The following is a 17,188-nucleotide window of genomic DNA, read 5'->3' as shown; positions in this document are numbered from 1 at the left end:
TTTTTTTGAATTTTTAATCAAAATAATTTAACACCCCTTCAGGTCTTCTCAATCTTGAACATTATTTTGCAGTTGTATGTAAAGCATTAATAATTTTTAATTTCATTTAGTAAGCACGCAGAACTAATCATCAAAAAATCTTGTCTCTATCAATTTTTTGCTATTTCTTTTAAACTCTGAACTGTTGTCACTGATCCAATTTATCGAGATCAAAAGATTGTGCAAGTCTGCAAAACGATTTTTTGTTTATTTTGTCTTAATTTTGTTAAACATTATGGATTTCTACAATGAGAAAGTTAAAGAGGTAAGCTAACTAATCAGATTGATCCCTAATTATATTAACTATGATGTCCACATTTGCAGGCATTAGATCAAAATGCAATTAACGAGGGAAAATGGAAAGATTACAAGCAAACTGTTGGAGAAACCCGCAAAACTGTTAATACATTTGTTAAATCATACAAAATGGAAGTAATGGTTCCACTTGGCAAGAAAGCTTTTGTCAGAGGAACTCTTCAGCACACAAATGATGTATTGGTTTCGCATAGTAGCAATTATTTTTCGGCAGTATCAAATTATCAAGCTAATGAGATCTTACAGCGTAGAAACAAGATTTGTGAACAGAAATTAAAGGAGCTGGATGCAGAGAAAGATCTTTTCAGGTAAGATAGACAATTATTTTTCATATTAAACTAATTTAATTAATATAAAATCATTGACATTCAGAGGTAAACTGGATGTTTCAACAAATGACGCATTTTCTGAACAGGAGATTATTGAGGAATATAATGAGGAAGCTGAGGCAGAATGGAGGAAAAGACATCGAGAAAGCATAAGAAAACAGAAACTTGAAGAAGCTGAGGAGCGAAAAACTCAGGCAGATAATAAAATCAACGATTTACTTGATCAGTATGAACTGATAGAAGAAATGACCGGTGAATTGGAAAGTCTAGAACAAAATGAAGACTACGATTATGATACTTTATTAAAGTTTATTAGCGGAGAAAAAAAGGTACCAGAATCCAAGAAAAGGGTAGCTCATGATGTGGATTTGAATGAGAAAAAAGCATCCAGTGAAATTAAAGTTCCAGAAATTAAATCTGAGGAAATTAAATTACAAAATGCTGCAATTCCTGTGGAAGAAAGTAAGCCTGAAATTATTAAGGATGTTGAACAGCAGGAACTAAACAACAATAAAGAGAATCAGTCAATCGAAAATTCAGAATCAAAGAAGAAAAAGTCTAGAAGGAAAGTCAGGTTCTCAACGTCACTAGAAGATGTAAAAATCATTGAGGAGGCAACCAGTGGACAGACTGCATTTCCACCAATTCAAATAACTTTTGAGCATTCTAATGAGAGATTTAATCCAGACATTTATAATGGAGTTGATGATGATGTCAAGTTTAAGCATCCAGGAGAGTTCATTAAGATTCTTAATACTATCGATTCCGAACATCCAAAACAAAAATCAATTCTAAAAGAAACTAACTATAAGTATAGTAACAATGTTAATCCAAAGCTTCAAAGTAATGCATACGTTGATGAGGATATTTATGATTCCTTGTCTAAATTTCCATTAATTTGCGGTGAAGTCATTGAAAGGAAAACAGATGATGTGAAATTAATTAATGAAAATGAGAAAACAGGGAAAAAAGTTAGTAAATTTAAGGTACTAAGAAGTAAGATAAAGTAAAATTTTTGTAACTGATGAATAAAATTTAAAATATTAAGAAGCTATTTAGTCAAGTTGTCAGTCACCTGCTGTCTGTTTTGTACTGTACAAAGCAGAGCAATATTTTCCAGAATAAAAAAGATTGAGAAAGACTTACGAAAAAATTAAAAATATTAAATTTAGATAGGATTTTAAATGTTAAACCTTAATTAAATTATTTAGTCGTGTAGTGAAAATTGTCAATGATATTACGATCGTTGATTAAATCGGATTAAAATATTGCATTTCGAAATTTTTGTAAAAATTAATAATATTGATGTGTATATCACTTAATCAGCCTTCAAAATTTCGAGTTTTCGTCATTGAATACAAGACAGACACAAAGACATCGATCGCTCTGCCGGTGCTTTCAACGTGTGCCGTTTTTAATATGCATTAAACGACTCAACGATCTAGCCACCATCTAAGAATTTGAATACATTTAAGATCCAGTTTAAAACAAAAAAAAAATATTTCTTAGTGTTACAAGAAAACAACAAGTGACCAAAATGATAAATTCTGTGCTATTAACATCGTCTATATCAACAATATTTCCTTTGGTTGCATTCATCATCACTGTAATTGCATTCATATTGCTGTTTTTCGTCAAGTAAGTATAATTAAATAAAAGAAAAAATCTATTTTCTTGCCATAAATCCACACACATATAATATAAGGTCAGTATTTCAACGAAAAAAAAAAAAATAAAGTGTTGTAACTACAAAAAAAAAAAAGAAAAAAAAAATCAAGGTCACATGAATTGATGCAGAAGACATATGTTGTGGTAAAAAAAATGTAAAACTAGTGATGACGTCTAAAAATTACGTCCAGCAACTAGCTTTTGCATGGACACAGAGTGGTGACCATTTAGTCAAGTAGGCCTGTAAGTGATCCAGCTTCAGTTGGTATCTAAAGAAGCTCGTGGATAACAATTGATCCGTAAGACCAGTGAAGTAAACAAGTCGATGAACTCTTGTTATCTTAAAGACCGTGACTGCAAAGCATTAGACATAGCTTCATGTTTGACTATGAGTCATACTTCTGACTCAACACTTAGTGACAGTAGTTTAGAAGACATAAAAATACCAGTTCTGGATTGACGTCATTGATGGACAAACCCCTTGGTCCCGTTTGGGTCTTTCTTTTTGCGAAAATATAAATTTTCATCAATATATCAATGAGTTTTTTAATAATATTCAATTTCTTTGTCTGCGATCTTTTCACGATAAGACACAATCATGGATATTATCATATTCTCAAGGACTATCATCATCATCGTCCATTAATACCGTTGTTTTGATTCTATTAGTTTTGGCGAAAAGGTATTTACCATAAAACAGGCTCTTGCATCATCATCATCCATGCTGATCATTTGAATGTAGTTTTATGTTCAATTGTAAGAAATCGAAATCGCGAAATATGTGTGTGCGCGGCAATAAATGAAGTAGTGGACATAACAAAAAAATTCTTTCACCTTTACTTACAGAGTAGTGAATCAAGGTGACGTGATTAGACAATCTTCAATGTCTATAAATGCTACCGTACAAATTCCTCAAATAAAAATGACGAAAGTTCATATACCATTCACATTTCGCTTGGAGTCTCAAAGAGATTCCGATGAAGGTGAGTAAACAATTTTATGTCTATTATTAAAGCTTGACACTTCTCAAAATTTTGGCCTGTTTCAGCTGTGAAGTTTGTTATATCGAGCAATGTTAAGTACACGCTTCAAGCCTTTTTCACTGTATCAATTCGTGAATTACACATGTCAATGTGGAGAAGCTGGAATGAAATTCGAGAGAGCGTACATACGAGGCATGAAAGCATTATCGATCCAGCACATTGTAAACAACTAGCAGTTGACTTGCGGTAATTATAAAATATTTATGGCATATAATTTGAAGAATTTTAAATTTGTCTATTTTTAGTGACCAACAACCACATGCTGAAGAGCGTACTATTGTGATAAAGTCTTCGGGAGACTTAAATCTCGGAAAGGCTCCGCGTCAGGCATATCCGTTAGTGGTGTTCCTTATTAAAGCTGACTGTGAAAATGAAAATCTAGACGATACTGTAAGCATACCTGGATGTGTGTTCGCATATTATGAAATATCTAGTGCCTCCAATGTTAAGAGAACTAGCATAATAAGCTATGTAAATCTTGCGGACATTTAAAATGATTGTCAGTTCAATGAGAACCAAAAGTGCTTCCGTGACTGTGTTTAATCTCAAAATGTTCAGTAGCTTTTGACCTTGCATTACTTAAAAAATGCTGCATTGTCTTAGTGACTTGATTGAGTGGGACATAAAGTGTCAAACTACGTAATATGCGAACAGACTCTAAAAATTGCGATTCTTCATGCTGTGACTCTTTTATTTAATTTATCAATTATCAACATTCCATAGGTTCTTTTAATGAACGTCATTCATATCCGAGATACTCAATGTCCATTGCCAACCAGTGTAAGTATTAAACAAGAATAAAGTGGTATAAAATGCTACTTCTTACATTCCTTCTGTAGGTGCTTGCTCAATATTTGAAACAAGCTTCTGGACAGCTATCATGCTTAAAGGTAAATAATCTTGAGAATCTCATACTTATATCTGGTTTGTTAATTAATTCATATTTATTTCTTCCTATTTTTAGCAACTTTATCTGTCATCTGTTGATAGCGACGGCGAGTATTCATATTCTAAAACGGGATCACTTTCATTAGCGGAACCAGTGGCATGTTCCAGTGATAGCTTACCAATATTGTGCTCCGACACATTAATGCCAGAAAATAACGACCAATTGTGCGTTGTATGTCGTTTCTATCCACTTTCTAGAGCGTTATTACCTTGTAGACATACTGTATTATGTGCAATTTGTTTCTGTGAGTAATTGTCATGGCTACTTAATCTTATAATTTACATGACTTTTTATATTTTTTTCTTACACAGCTAAACTGGATCGTTGTCCGATTTGTCGTAGTCCAATAACAAGCTATTTCTGTATTAGATCAGAAGATTATATTAGTAATCATACGACGATCATACAGGAACCAAAGAGTAGAACATCATTCATTGATGCTATAAATGATTTCATTAATGATAGATTAACGGATTTCTTAGGATTTCGATAATTAAATATATATTTCCTTCAACCTCCTTCCTTCCTACCCTCTAATCTGAATTGAAAACTATGATTTATGTAAATAAAAACCAATAAGGGATAAAAAATCAATACTTAATAAAAGTGTTTAGACGTATTACTTGGCATGAATTTCTAGCTGTTTTTATGTATGCTCTCACAACATTATGCTACATTCATAATTAATATTCCTTGACATGTTTGAAAACAAAGAGGGTTTTTGGAGATGTCTGAAGAGGTTTTTGAATGATTACTTATGGATATGGATATTTTTGCATGGATGAATCTTGACGACAAACAGCACTTATCTTTGAAGTTGTGACCTTTATGCAATTGTGATGCTCAATATTTAGGGGGTGAATCTGTTTGGTCATTCCAATTCTTAACAATTTGGGAGTTGCTATAAGAAAATATAATTTATCAAATATTATGTCACGATAAAGATTTTTTGTATGTAGATTCAGGTCGAATAAGATAAGCAGCTTAACGACATTTATCAGCGCTACACATTTCTTTCAAACGGTTTGCACTTTAGAAAGGGTGAAGTAATGGGAAATTTTGTTTAAAATTAGATTTAAAATGCAGTTAGTTAGGGATTGGGTTTGTTCACATATTACGGTTGCTTTTTAAGCGAAGAGAGAGGGTCTGTGATTTTGTTGCACTTTTGTAACTAAATAAGAATTCTTGATTGGAAGATTTGATGCAACAAGTGGGGGAGGGATGGTGGATAAAAATATTTGCTTTTTTTACGTAACATGAGGAAACATCCAGAAATTACGTAACGGTAAAAATACCGTTTTTGGACAAACGTCCCTCTCGCTGTAACATGTGACAGTAAATCATGAATCAGAATTTGTGCTCCGTAACAAAATTGCAACCCTCCATCTTCCCCTTAAGCGTCACATAATTTAGCAACGTTCCCTAATTACTACTCTATTAAAGTACTCTTTAACTTTTGGGGTCATCCATTTATTACATAGCACAAAAATACTTATCGCAAATTCTTCGATAATATTAAACTGTTTAGTCTGAATAGTTCTTATATAAATGTTTAGATCAAAAGGGTTTTTGAAACAACATTTTTAGATTCACTAGTTTTTAGAATACATTGAATTTTACAGTGTCTGACTTGAAATCTGTTTGACTGATCTGTACAAAATTTTAATTGACTTCGAGTTCTAGTCATGGATGTTATTATAAAGAGGTGTGTTATGAGTGTTATTGTGACGGTTGGATTTACCCCAAATCCCCTGCTATTCAACGCTCTTACGTGACGTGACATTAAAATCAGGAATAAGTCCTGAATAGAGCAAGTCAGTTGATTGATCAAAAATACGGTCCCAAGTCGAAGTAACTCTGACTTGGTGCTGGATTCGGTTTTAACTACAGGCCGATGTGACTCAACCATAATACCGGACATAAACCGAATTCAATGAATGATTTTTGATCGATTAACCAACTAGTGCAATTCGGAAGTGTTGAATTAATAGAAAAGTTCTTCACAAGTTCTTCTTATATCAGTCAATTTTAGCACAAACTAAGGACAAGTTATCACCGGCATTCAAAAATAAACAAATAAATACACGATTCCGAAAATAATACTTAACAATAACAATTGAAATTGAAGATCAAGTTGAAGGAGGAAGAAGTATCGCATCGTGAACTAAATAAATAAATAATAAATTTTGACATGTGATTATTGTATGTGATACATATTAGTATGAAAATATATAAACTAACAACATCAACGACAGTAACGACGACAAATTGTCGTGCATCAACCATACCGAAAGTGATTGCTTGCCAAAAATTTCCCTTTTTTCCCAAAAAAAAGACATTATTAAACCATTCTATCATGTTGGGATATGATAAACAAATGTTTTTACGTTCTTTACATTATTTTATCAATGCATAAGCTATAATGGCAAATAAAATGAAAAAGTCAATGCTCTAAAGTCACGTGTCAATGACAAGTGTCAACGTTGTTCAAATATCATTTTGTTTAGTTTAAGATATATCCAGTAAATGCGAGGGGTTGATGTTTTTAGTATCATTCGCGTAAACAATGACGATTTCCATTAATTATTAATATTCAGCCTCCTGCTTTCGACAACAAGAAATTACAAATTAATTATAAAATAAAAATCTGTTTTTTATTATCCAAATGATTCTATTGAAAATAGACACAAAGTGCTGTATGTATGGCTGTTTTTTTTTTGCATAAAGAAGACGAAGAATTGAAAGATGAAAAGATAATTTTTTTGTGTTGCTGTTCGGATATAAATGTGATACACATGTTTAGGTTGGGGTGCAAGAATTGATTTTCTTGTTTTTGTTCACAAGCCTTTAACATTCAGGCTATAATAATGTGTTGCTTAGAGTATCAATTATGGTTGAATATTGAAAAATTATCGAAGATAATTTGGCCAATTTAGAAACACCGTTCCAATGTAATTATTTTATGTCCTAAAGGCATTTAAACACTCAAAGTAAATATTCCTATACTTAACATGCATGTTAGATATGCTGCACATATTCTTGATACTTATCGTCTTGTCAGTAATTTTAATTTTTATTATATTAAATTAAATTTTTATGGATATTTTTGAATAGTTCTGCATTTAAAGATACAACAACAGTAAGTCAGTTGATTTATGGACGTTTAATTGAATGCTTTATTAGTGCTATTTGTATTTATTATGAACTATGATAGAAATCATCATGGGCGAGTGTTTTAGACACGAGTTTTTAGTTGTGGAGTGTCGACTGGATTGAATGTGTAGAAAAGGACGCTAAAGTCTTTAGCATTCCGAACTGGGAGAAGTTCTCGAAGGATAGCCGGTTATAGACATTCTCTCCACGCGGTAATGAACCTACTTGGACTTCAGCCAATACAATAAAGGAAGTAAGGACTGTCCTAACACCACAACGCGGTGAACTGCATCTTTCGCTGTGAAAAAAGGGTCAAAATCAGCCGTCACGGTGTCGACAGGGTAACTTCGCGTCTTGTCGTTAATACTACAGCATATCCAGATACCTTTCGAACACGTTTTGCTGCTCGTGCTGAGTTCTGTAGCTTCAATGTCTTCCATCAATTGATTTACATTAAAAATTCATGCTAAGAATCTTGTATTGCGGATCTTGTTCCACAACCCCTTTGCTGTTTTAAAACTTTCTGACATCGAATTTAACTTCCAACCAAAAAAATGTCCTAGCGGTTCTTAAAATAGGTTAAATGCTTAGAATTATTTATCACAATTACTCGGAAACTTTATATTGAAGGAGACAGTGGCAATGACATTCAATATTCAGCGCTAATTGAATCCACAAATGTCTCTCTGTAAATTCAGATTTTGCTATTGAATTACTAATTATCGAGCCAATGAATAAGTACGATGTCAGTCAATTGAATTTTTTTGGCTTTGTTGGCTTGACGCTGCTGTGTGATATCTTATCTTTAATTCTAATGACTTTGGGGTATAAGGATATAGATGCTAATTTTTTGATTAAATGCTTCTGAGAATCCTTCCTGTTTAAGAATTAATCAGTGACCATGCAGATCAATTGAACTAAGAAGATGACAATTTTCCAGTAATGAATATCAAGCACATTACTTTCTCTATCAATTGGACATCATGCAATGGCGTTGATTTGTATGCGATTTAGAAAGGGAGATTTTGGAAGTTTGCGATTTAAACAAAAGAAGTTCTTCCTAATCAAAAAAGGTGGACGAGGGGAAGATGCGTTCTGAAAATTCGATTTTCCTTGTTTCCATAATTGCAAATTACACAGCCATTTCAAATCGACAACAATTAATGATTGGAAAATCACCCTCTGGTCTAAATCGAACCCACCAATTTCCGGTCTGTTGCTCAGAGGCGTAATCTGGGAGAGGGGTTTTGGGAATAAATGAAAAAAATCATTAGATTTGCATATTAATGGCTAGATATTTTAGATTCCACTCGACTCTAACACTTCATCATATTACAGGGGAATATCAGCCTCCCTTTTTGGGGTCAAATTTCTTCAATTTGCTAGGGTTCTCCACGAAACACAGTTTGGACAAAACTGATTTATCTTATAATGAGTAACCATTTAGGTATAATTATGCATCCCTAGCAGGGAAAGAGTATGCTTTCATGGTACAGAAATACCACTATGGTATCTTAAAGCGGTTTCTTTGGCAGTTAGGGTACTTTAATAATTTTCAACCGCCATGGCCATGCTCTAATGTAGTGATGGGCGATATGTGTGCTGTGGCACTAAGTTTTAAAGTCAAACTTGTACCTTTTGAAACCTCCTGATTCAAAAGTTAAACATATTAAAATTTCTGCATAAGCTTTAGAAAAACTTAATTAAATTTATTTATCGTGTAATATGCACCACTCTTACAATGTACAATGTAAACCAACTCTTGAATTCATTACATCCAGAAAAAATAATAATGAATTTCATATTGTTTGATTACAATAATATCTAATCTAAATTTATTTTAATACATTACGTGCTGTGTACATTGCAGCAGAAGAGAAAAAAAAAATTGGTTTGCATGAACATACAAAGTAAAATGATAATTTACATTCAAATATTGCATACGAAACGCACACAAGGCTTTACGAAAAACTGTCAAATATGAATCATAATAATGTCAGTTATTAGAGATACTTTTTGTGTTTCATCCACACCATTGATAAGTATTATTTTTTTCACAGAAGCGTGCGAAATATAAACAAAAGATTACGATAGAAAATGTAATAAATAACTTTATTATGCAGAGATAGAGACGTACATGGGCATGGATAGTGAAAAAATGTTAAAAGTCCTTGTGATATTGATCGAGGGACTTAAGCGCATTTTTGTCCAGTGAAGAGAATTTAATTAGCACAATAAAATTCAAATAGACAAGCATTTGCAAATGAACTGAAAATTTTATGAAAAATAACGGTCAATTTTTTTTTGAAAAGTAACAGTCGAAAAAAAATTTAAAATTTCAAGGGGCCTAAAACACGTGAATTTTTGGAATCAAAAAATTAAAAAATCTTTAATTAAAGTATTAAGCCATAATTTTAAGCTACCAGATCAAGCGATAATCCAGTAACTCGGTGATACAGAATGAATGTTTAAACCAGAGGTCACTACAGCCAGCCAGCAGATCAAAGTGAAGTTATAAGCATCATTTTCTTCAAAAATGCACTAAAAGGAGAGAAAGAGAGACAAACAGCGTAAGTGAATAAGAGAGATCAAGTTTATTGTCTACTTGGTTTATTAATAAATTTTTTTCATAACTCAGTACGAGAAAAAGGTATGTAATATAGATATGAACGAATGTTTTCGCACAAATAGGAACGCGTATTAGAACTAAGCTTCGGTATTGTCATAAAATAAACAAGATTTGCAATGAATATGAACATTCTCATTGATATTATTATTAACGTAAAGGAGGCATACGACTATGTGTAGGATATTTATAGTGTTTACATTGTACGTTTGACTCGCACACAAATTTGATGGGTTGTTTTTGCATTTTTTGTTTTTGTTCTGTATACCCCCGAAAAAGGAAAATTTTTGTGTGAGAGGAAAGAACATAACGCAAAATAAAGTACAAGTCACCCCATGATATAAAAATTTTATATATATATTTTTTCTATGGATTATGATGCAGCATAGAAATGAACGAGTGGAACGAATAATTATGTATATCTACGTAGAAAAAGTCACATTGCTTTTATTAATCTGTTACACGTGACCTCTCAAAGAATTTTCATTTAATATTAGCTTTGATAGTGTGGTGTGAAGTAATACGTATCTGTTTTGACTTTAATGTTTCTATCCATCATTGCAATAAGTATTATAAAATCACAAGAGCAAATACAAAAAATGATACTAAGGCAAGGATAAGTTGAGACGAATTTTATGTTGTACTGTATTTAATGATATTTAGATTGAGATGAAGGAAGAGAAAAGGGGCAAAATCTTTCCCAGGATTTTGTTTCATTTGAAGATGCAGGCGTTTGAGGAATCAAATTAATGTTTGGAAAATTAAATGAAAATTCGTGTTTTTTTGAGATTTGTTTGACATCAACCTAGTTCTAGTGAGTTTTAAGTATTTGAAAGAAATCAATTTGATACTCACACTGTTCAATTGTCGAACTATCTATACTGAGTTTAATGTGGATCGTAAAACAACCATCCAGGATACGGTCATGCAAAAGCTGGTCAGATTCTTCAATTTGCTGGCTACGCTTCTGTCAAGCACTCATCTGAAAAGTGTAAAAATTGTGCAATTATACAGTCAAAAAGCGTCTGAGTCTTGCTTTGATGAAGCGTCCTATCTGTCTCAGACTCAGTGCTTCTCAAATTATGGTTCGAAACCAGAATTGAATATATTATAGGGCTTGTCTATAGGATTATCTCAAAATCTTTACAGAATGCTTATGTTCTTGATTACACCAACTAGAGTGCTTTTTAAAGAATTTACTAAGCTGCATACATTCCTAGCTTCATAACCACTAACTTTTGGATTCGGTTTAAGTCAGGTTCCATTCTAGATTCAAACTAGTCTGATCTTATGCTACTCGGAATTGTTTAACGTACTTTAAAAAGTTTGAGAAACACTATAAAATTTCATAAAATATCAATACTACTTCCTCGATTGAACTTCTTTACTTCCCAAAAAAATTGCCTACTTTTCACGTCTCATGACAAAATCAAACAGATTCTTTTGATGTAAAAAATCAACGCCCTAAAAGCAATATAATTGAAACCCATTATATCAATAATATAAAGCCATGATTCAAGATTTTCGTAAAAACTTTCTTCCCTCCAACAACAAATCGAAAGACATCAACATTAAATATTGAAATAAAAAGAAATGCATGACAGCTCAAAAAACTGATTATGTTGTTCACATTTACTCGTAATCTCGACTTCTGTTCCTTAATATCAAATGAACGAATTCTTCATGGAGCTTTCCAAAAAAAAGTAAGGAATTTTCCTCAAATAATTTATTTTTATTGCTGTGAAAATGTAACATAAAACTAGAAAATATTAGGCGTGCGTTGTGCCAAATTTTTCATGGATTTCTTCGTTCGCTTAACATGGAAAACGACAAAATATTACAATTGTTACTTCTGTTGTTCCTCTATTTTATATTTTAAAACATGAAATGTTTCTGTTTTCAAATACGTGTTTCAATTTTTCACGCGTCTGCCAAAACATTTTAAATCAATTTTTAATGCTATTATTAAAACAGTCAACGACGTACAGTACAGCCAACCCTTTCGCATTTTACTTTTAATAATTGTGTTAAAATTTATTTCACAAAAATTTTAAAGAAAATAAAAAAAATAAATATTTTTAATAATAATTTGTAATTATGAAACAATGTGTTATTAACGGCTTAAAACTTGTGTTAAACTTCATATTTTACTGCTGAAAATAAAGGAACGAATAATGTGTACATCAACCTACTTGTGTATGCTATTTAACTCCTTTACGGGGGAAAGTTGCTTAATCAAAATTATTATTTTTTTAGTTCTGTATGAAACGGATGTATATGGATTATAGGTATAGGAGTTAATTTATAGCGTCTATGGTTTTAAATCATAAATTTATGAGCACGACAAGGTAGTTTTTGGAGTTAAAAAAACTTGATGTAGATTTTCTTTAATACTTGTAAGGATCCTTTACCAAACTTTTCTTAAATCCCGATCTTGTAAGGTTCTTCCCGGTTCCGACTTCGATATCTAGAAAGCATATTCTTTGCATTTAGATAATCGATTGAATGAAATTCTTTGGTCCCTATTCAAAAAATAAGATTTACAAGAGTCGACTGTTAAATCAGCCCGAATGGGCTCGACAACACTTAAATTCAGTTGACTTTAGTGCAACCATCTTTGAAAAGGAACCAAATCGATTCGACTATACTTCACTCGACTTCAAGCTCTGCTTGTTATAATGAGATTCTTGTCAACATTCTGGAGTAAATGAGAAGCAAAAAATCTTTAATTTAAATATCTAGGGCGCTTTGCAATAATCTAGAAAAGCCCCAGATAACTCAGTGATTAGAGCATCTGACCAAAAATCGTAGGACGTGGGTTCGAGTCCCACAAGCTTTCCGTTATTCGGAATGATATTTTGTCTGATAACATTTTAATATTTTATTTTTTGCTTTGATATTTCACAACCTAGATCGGTTCCTGGTATATACTCCAACTATTGTATTATGCTACAAAAAGGACACACTCTTCCTTTAACAGATAATGAGCAGATGATACTCAAGAATTCAAATTCGTCTCATAATTTTATACGGAGCTGAGTCAATTTCAGTCGGGTTTTCATACAATATTCGACTTCAAACTTTAGCATACTCACCAAAATGAGTATTTTCAATCAATATAATTGAGTATGCTCAATTTGTAGGCATGCTTCTTGTCAGTTTGGGTATGACATAATTCATAACATTGAGTTCAATATCAAATATGCAATAACACCAACATTGGACAAATAATCAATGAAATCGGAGCCTATATCCCCCTACCTCATTCGTATTCTTCTTACGACTGAAAACTACTCAACTTTTGCATGTATATTTCACATTCAAATATCACACTATCATCGCGTTAAATAGTTCAATATTTTTTTGCTTATATATTATGTGTATGCTACATGCTACATAAGAGAGAGAGAGGTTAAGAAAACATATGTTAACTTTTGACATTTTGATTATAAGGTGCGAAAGTCTGCATCTTGTTGAAACAAAATAGACCCATAAAATTTCGCATAAAAACAACTAATTAAATTGTAAAAAAAAGAAAGAAAAAAAAACTTGAAGAAATACAAGAAATTAAAGTGTTAAATTCTTCAAATTGAATGAAGTTGTTAGTTGCAACTTGTTCAACAAAGAGAAATCATGTTCTATATAATTAAGTTAAAAAAATGTGAGAGGATTCAACCGCAGATGAATTCCGAGTTTAACAGATTATTTAGCCTGTGCATATATATCTTTTATGTTGATAGATATGCTCACTGAACTATATGCTTGATAACGGGAAAAGGAACTCTTGGATTTATTGCATATTAATTGAAATTCAGGCAAAGAAAATCTCAGGAGTGGCTTGAATATGTCAGCAGTATGATCATTAGCATGAGGGGTTTAAAATGTGACACTTTTTTTATGCTTGTCAAAAATTTAAATTTCTTTTTTGATGAAATTTAAATTTTCTTGATGCCTGAAACATGTTGTATCGAAGGCTGAACATGCAGCATGCGTAATTTTGTTGACTAGATAATTAATTTTTAACACATCCATCAAGGAAAAAGTTACAAGATTTGTGGCTTGTAGGTGCGTACTATTCTTGTTCAATTTAGAAACAATTTTGACTTTTTCTAAAGATAGTTAAGAAAAATCGTTATTTTTTGAAAAAAGTAACAAAAATTTAAAAAAATTAGTGACCGGCAGTTTTTGAAATTAAAAAATACGTTTCAAGAACAAATCAATCGTTATCAAATGATCTCCACAGTAATGTATGTAATACCCCGAATATACAAATAGCAAGCTCATGAGTATGCTTACAAAATTGAGTATTGAGCATACTTATGAGCACGCTCATTTAAATGACTACACTTGACTACAAATTGTCTCCTAGGATACTAAATTGCAATTTTCCATTTTTAATATTTCTGTTGAAGTGTAAATCAACAATGCTTACTTATTAATAAGTTTAATTAAAGACTTCTTACGGATTTAATTTAAAAACAACGATGTTTATTCTTCAGAGATCAGAAATCAACTAAATGCTTATATGGAGGAGACTAACAACTTTAAAAGGGGGTTAACAACTAAGAAAAGGGAAAAACAACTACTTATAGTCCTATAGAATTTAAATATAAAACAACCGTTGGTATATTCTCAACAATTTCCATCACAAAGCTTATGCTGTAAGCTGCAGATCTACAGATTCTGATAAGAAACCAACTTTCCATTGATTCTTATTTTCCAGGAACGTGTAAAAAGTAAAATTTCGTGGAGATTTCTGTAAAAATAAGTAAGTATCTACCTAACAGGATAAAAGCATAGCTGCCAGGAGGCAAAACATTGAGTCATGCTGTTATTTTTGGCACTTGTAAGTCGCCAAGTAGAAAAATTTTCAATACACTTTTCTTCTTTTTTGAAAGCTTTTCTGAATATTTTATGTTGATATCCTGCTTGGTAGTCTGATTGATGCTTTAAAGACGGTCTGTTCACTTCTACTTCTTTTTTACATGTTTTTATTGGATTCCTTACTATTTTAAATGAGTAAAATGGTACAGATTGCAGAATGACAAGTAACAACAATATTCTTATCAGGACATCCTTCTCAAAAATCATTTAAAATTAGTGTCTTATTTCCAACATAACTGATCTCTCGAGAAGTGTAACCCAGCCATAAAACGAAACAAATCTTGAATCTTTATCTCTTCAATTTTCATGCTCAAGTAGCAGAAAAAAATGTGGCAAATTTTTCTCGTTTTACATCTAAAAGTTCATAAATTTTTATAGTTGAGCAGTTTAACCAATTTGTTGCTGAACAAAAAAAAAATCTATACTCAGTGGCAAATTTTTCTCGTTTTACATCTAAAAGTTCATAAATTTTTATAGTTGAGCAGTTTAACCAATTTGTTGCTGAACAAAAAAAAGCTTCATAATGAGAGTATAAAAATCAAGAGAGTGAAGCAAAAAATATCGTGAGAGCGAAAAAAGAAGTTAGCTATGTCTTAAAAAAAAGTTTGGTTCACGCCCCACGACACTAACACAATGAAAGCAGCGGGAAAAAATTAAATCTTTGAATGTATTTGTGCGATTACATACATATAAGAAAAAGAAAGAAAAGAACATTTGTTCCTACATACAGACTTAATATTTCGAAAGTTGCATAAATGTTTTTTTTTTTTCACTTCACTGACATTTCATTTCTACACGAAGTAGGAGATATATTAGAATGATTTGTAAAAAACTTTGCTAGTATTACTTATGTTAAAGCCATAAGAAATTCGATTTACAAAAGAGATTTCATTAAGTCTTAGTTAAAAATTGCTTACACATGTCCTTTTACATAATTTTACTTCTTCATTCCCACTTTTATGTGCTGCTTGACTTCTTCTTATGCTTATCATATCGACAAAAATTATATAAAAAATTTTGAAAAAAAAACATACAATGAGAATAAGAATTTTTTAGGTGCACAATAAGGCGACAATTCTTATTTTGGATGACGGCTCGAAATTCATTCTTATTCGTACTATTGTGTATATTATGCTTGCATTAAAAAAAGCATTCACATGAATATACGGAGGAGAGAAACAAAAAATAAAAATAAGAAATAAGAAGCAGAATTGATTATATATTGAGAAGTCTCGTTAAAAGTATTAAAAGATAAAAAAAAGTGCCAGCGCACAGTTAGCAGCACACTGTTTTTTTTTATTATTTTACAATATATATTTGGTGTTTAACATTTTCTTTTATTTTTCTCATGTTTCGCTTTTCATTGTTTTTCGCGACGATGTGTCATTCTAAGAATTGTTAAGATGGCGCCAAGATAATTGAATGCCTGCATTGAGGTGGTAGGAAACGAAATGAAGGTAAATGTAAGGACTTCTTTTTTTATCTTTGAATCAAATTTAATTGGACAATGGTTTTATGCTAATAATATATATATTCGATTCATTCAATAAGCATTCTAAAATCTGTTCCTTTATTATAGTAGCATGAACATTAAAATACAAAATGAGGTATAACGTATTGACATCTTTGAACAATCTTCGGATTTTATGTCTTTTTTTTGTGCTATTTATTCACTTCTTCCCTTTTTGAATATCCTATGGGGGATTAAAATGACTTTTAGATACCCTTAAATTTTTTATATTCTATCCTAAAAGCTGTGATCTCTCTATTTGCGCTACATTCGTAATACAGAATGTTGCAAAATGTTGTATAAGTATCATAATAAATGACCATATTCATTATTGATGTTTCATTTTTTTTTGGCTTCCTTTTTTTCTCTCTCAATCTTTACAATGTATGTATTGTATGTACAAGACTTAAAAAAGTAGAAGAATGTTTAAAGTTCTCGTGTTCCTTATCTTTGAGGTACTTAAGCGCATTTTTGCATCCCAGCAATCAGTATATAGTTAGCAAATCAGTAGAATCCACAACATAAATATCATGAAAAGTAACGGTTAAATTATTTTTAAAATTTAACGGTCCAAAAAAATTCAAATTGTTGTCGAAGGGCAAATTCTCAAAGGGATTTGCAAATAAAGCAGAAAAATCATTAATTAAACCAGTTTTAAGCTTGCAAACCAAG

The 17,188-nt window shown here is 31.5% G+C and overlaps 2 protein-coding genes across 2 annotated transcripts; both read left to right on the top strand.

The window, feature by feature from the left end:
- Positions 1–194: 194 nt before the first annotated feature.
- Positions 195–1,733, top strand: uri (unconventional prefoldin RPB5 interactor). Its single transcript, XM_070653582.1, has 3 exons — positions 195–304; positions 364–662; positions 727–1,733. The coding sequence occupies exons 1-3, from the start codon at positions 275–277 to the stop codon at positions 1,691–1,693; spliced, it is 1,296 nt and encodes a 431-aa protein (XP_070509683.1). The 5' UTR covers positions 195–274; the 3' UTR covers positions 1,694–1,733.
- Positions 1,734–1,855: 122 nt separating this feature from the next.
- LOC139100831 (cell growth regulator with RING finger domain protein 1-like) lies at positions 1,856–4,976 on the top strand. Its single transcript, XM_070653583.1, has 8 exons — positions 1,856–2,321; positions 3,198–3,334; positions 3,400–3,580; positions 3,640–3,784; positions 4,118–4,174; positions 4,234–4,284; positions 4,359–4,587; positions 4,655–4,976. Exons 1-8 carry the CDS (start codon positions 2,221–2,223, stop codon positions 4,834–4,836), a joined length of 1,083 nt encoding a protein of 360 aa, XP_070509684.1. The 5' UTR covers positions 1,856–2,220; the 3' UTR covers positions 4,837–4,976.
- The last annotated feature ends 12,212 nt before the right edge of the window (positions 4,977–17,188 follow it).

Source organism: Chironomus tepperi, unplaced genomic scaffold (assembly GCF_022539635.2).
Source record: "Chironomus tepperi strain 1889 unplaced genomic scaffold, CSIRO-AGI_Ctep_v1 contig_68, whole genome shotgun sequence".
NCBI lineage: Eukaryota > Metazoa > Arthropoda > Insecta > Diptera > Chironomidae > Chironomus > Chironomus tepperi.
The sequence above is the reverse complement of the archived record's forward strand: the minus strand, read 5'-3'. Positions and strand labels throughout refer to the sequence as shown.

What these genes read in the sequence shown, in the direction of transcription:
- uri (XM_070653582.1), top strand. Translation starts at nt 275, where the DNA reads ATGGATTTCTACAATGAGAAAGTTAAAGAG. An exon ending in ACAATGAGAAAGTTAAAGAG is followed by an intron (nt 305 to 363) that starts GTAAGCTAACTA and finishes CCACATTTGCAG; the next exon opens with GCATTAGATCAAAATGCAAT. An exon ending in GCAGAGAAAGATCTTTTCAG is followed by an intron (nt 663 to 726) that starts GTAAGATAGACA and finishes ATTGACATTCAG; the next exon opens with AGGTAAACTGGATGTTTCAA.
- LOC139100831 (XM_070653583.1), top strand. Translation starts at nt 2,221, where the DNA reads ATGATAAATTCTGTGCTATTAACATCGTCTATATCAACAATATTTCCT. An exon ending in TCAAAGAGATTCCGATGAAG is followed by an intron (nt 3,335 to 3,399) that starts GTGAGTAAACAA and finishes GGCCTGTTTCAG; the next exon opens with CTGTGAAGTTTGTTATATCG. An exon ending in ATGAAAATCTAGACGATACT is followed by an intron (nt 3,785 to 4,117) that starts GTAAGCATACCT and finishes AACATTCCATAG; the next exon opens with GTTCTTTTAATGAACGTCAT.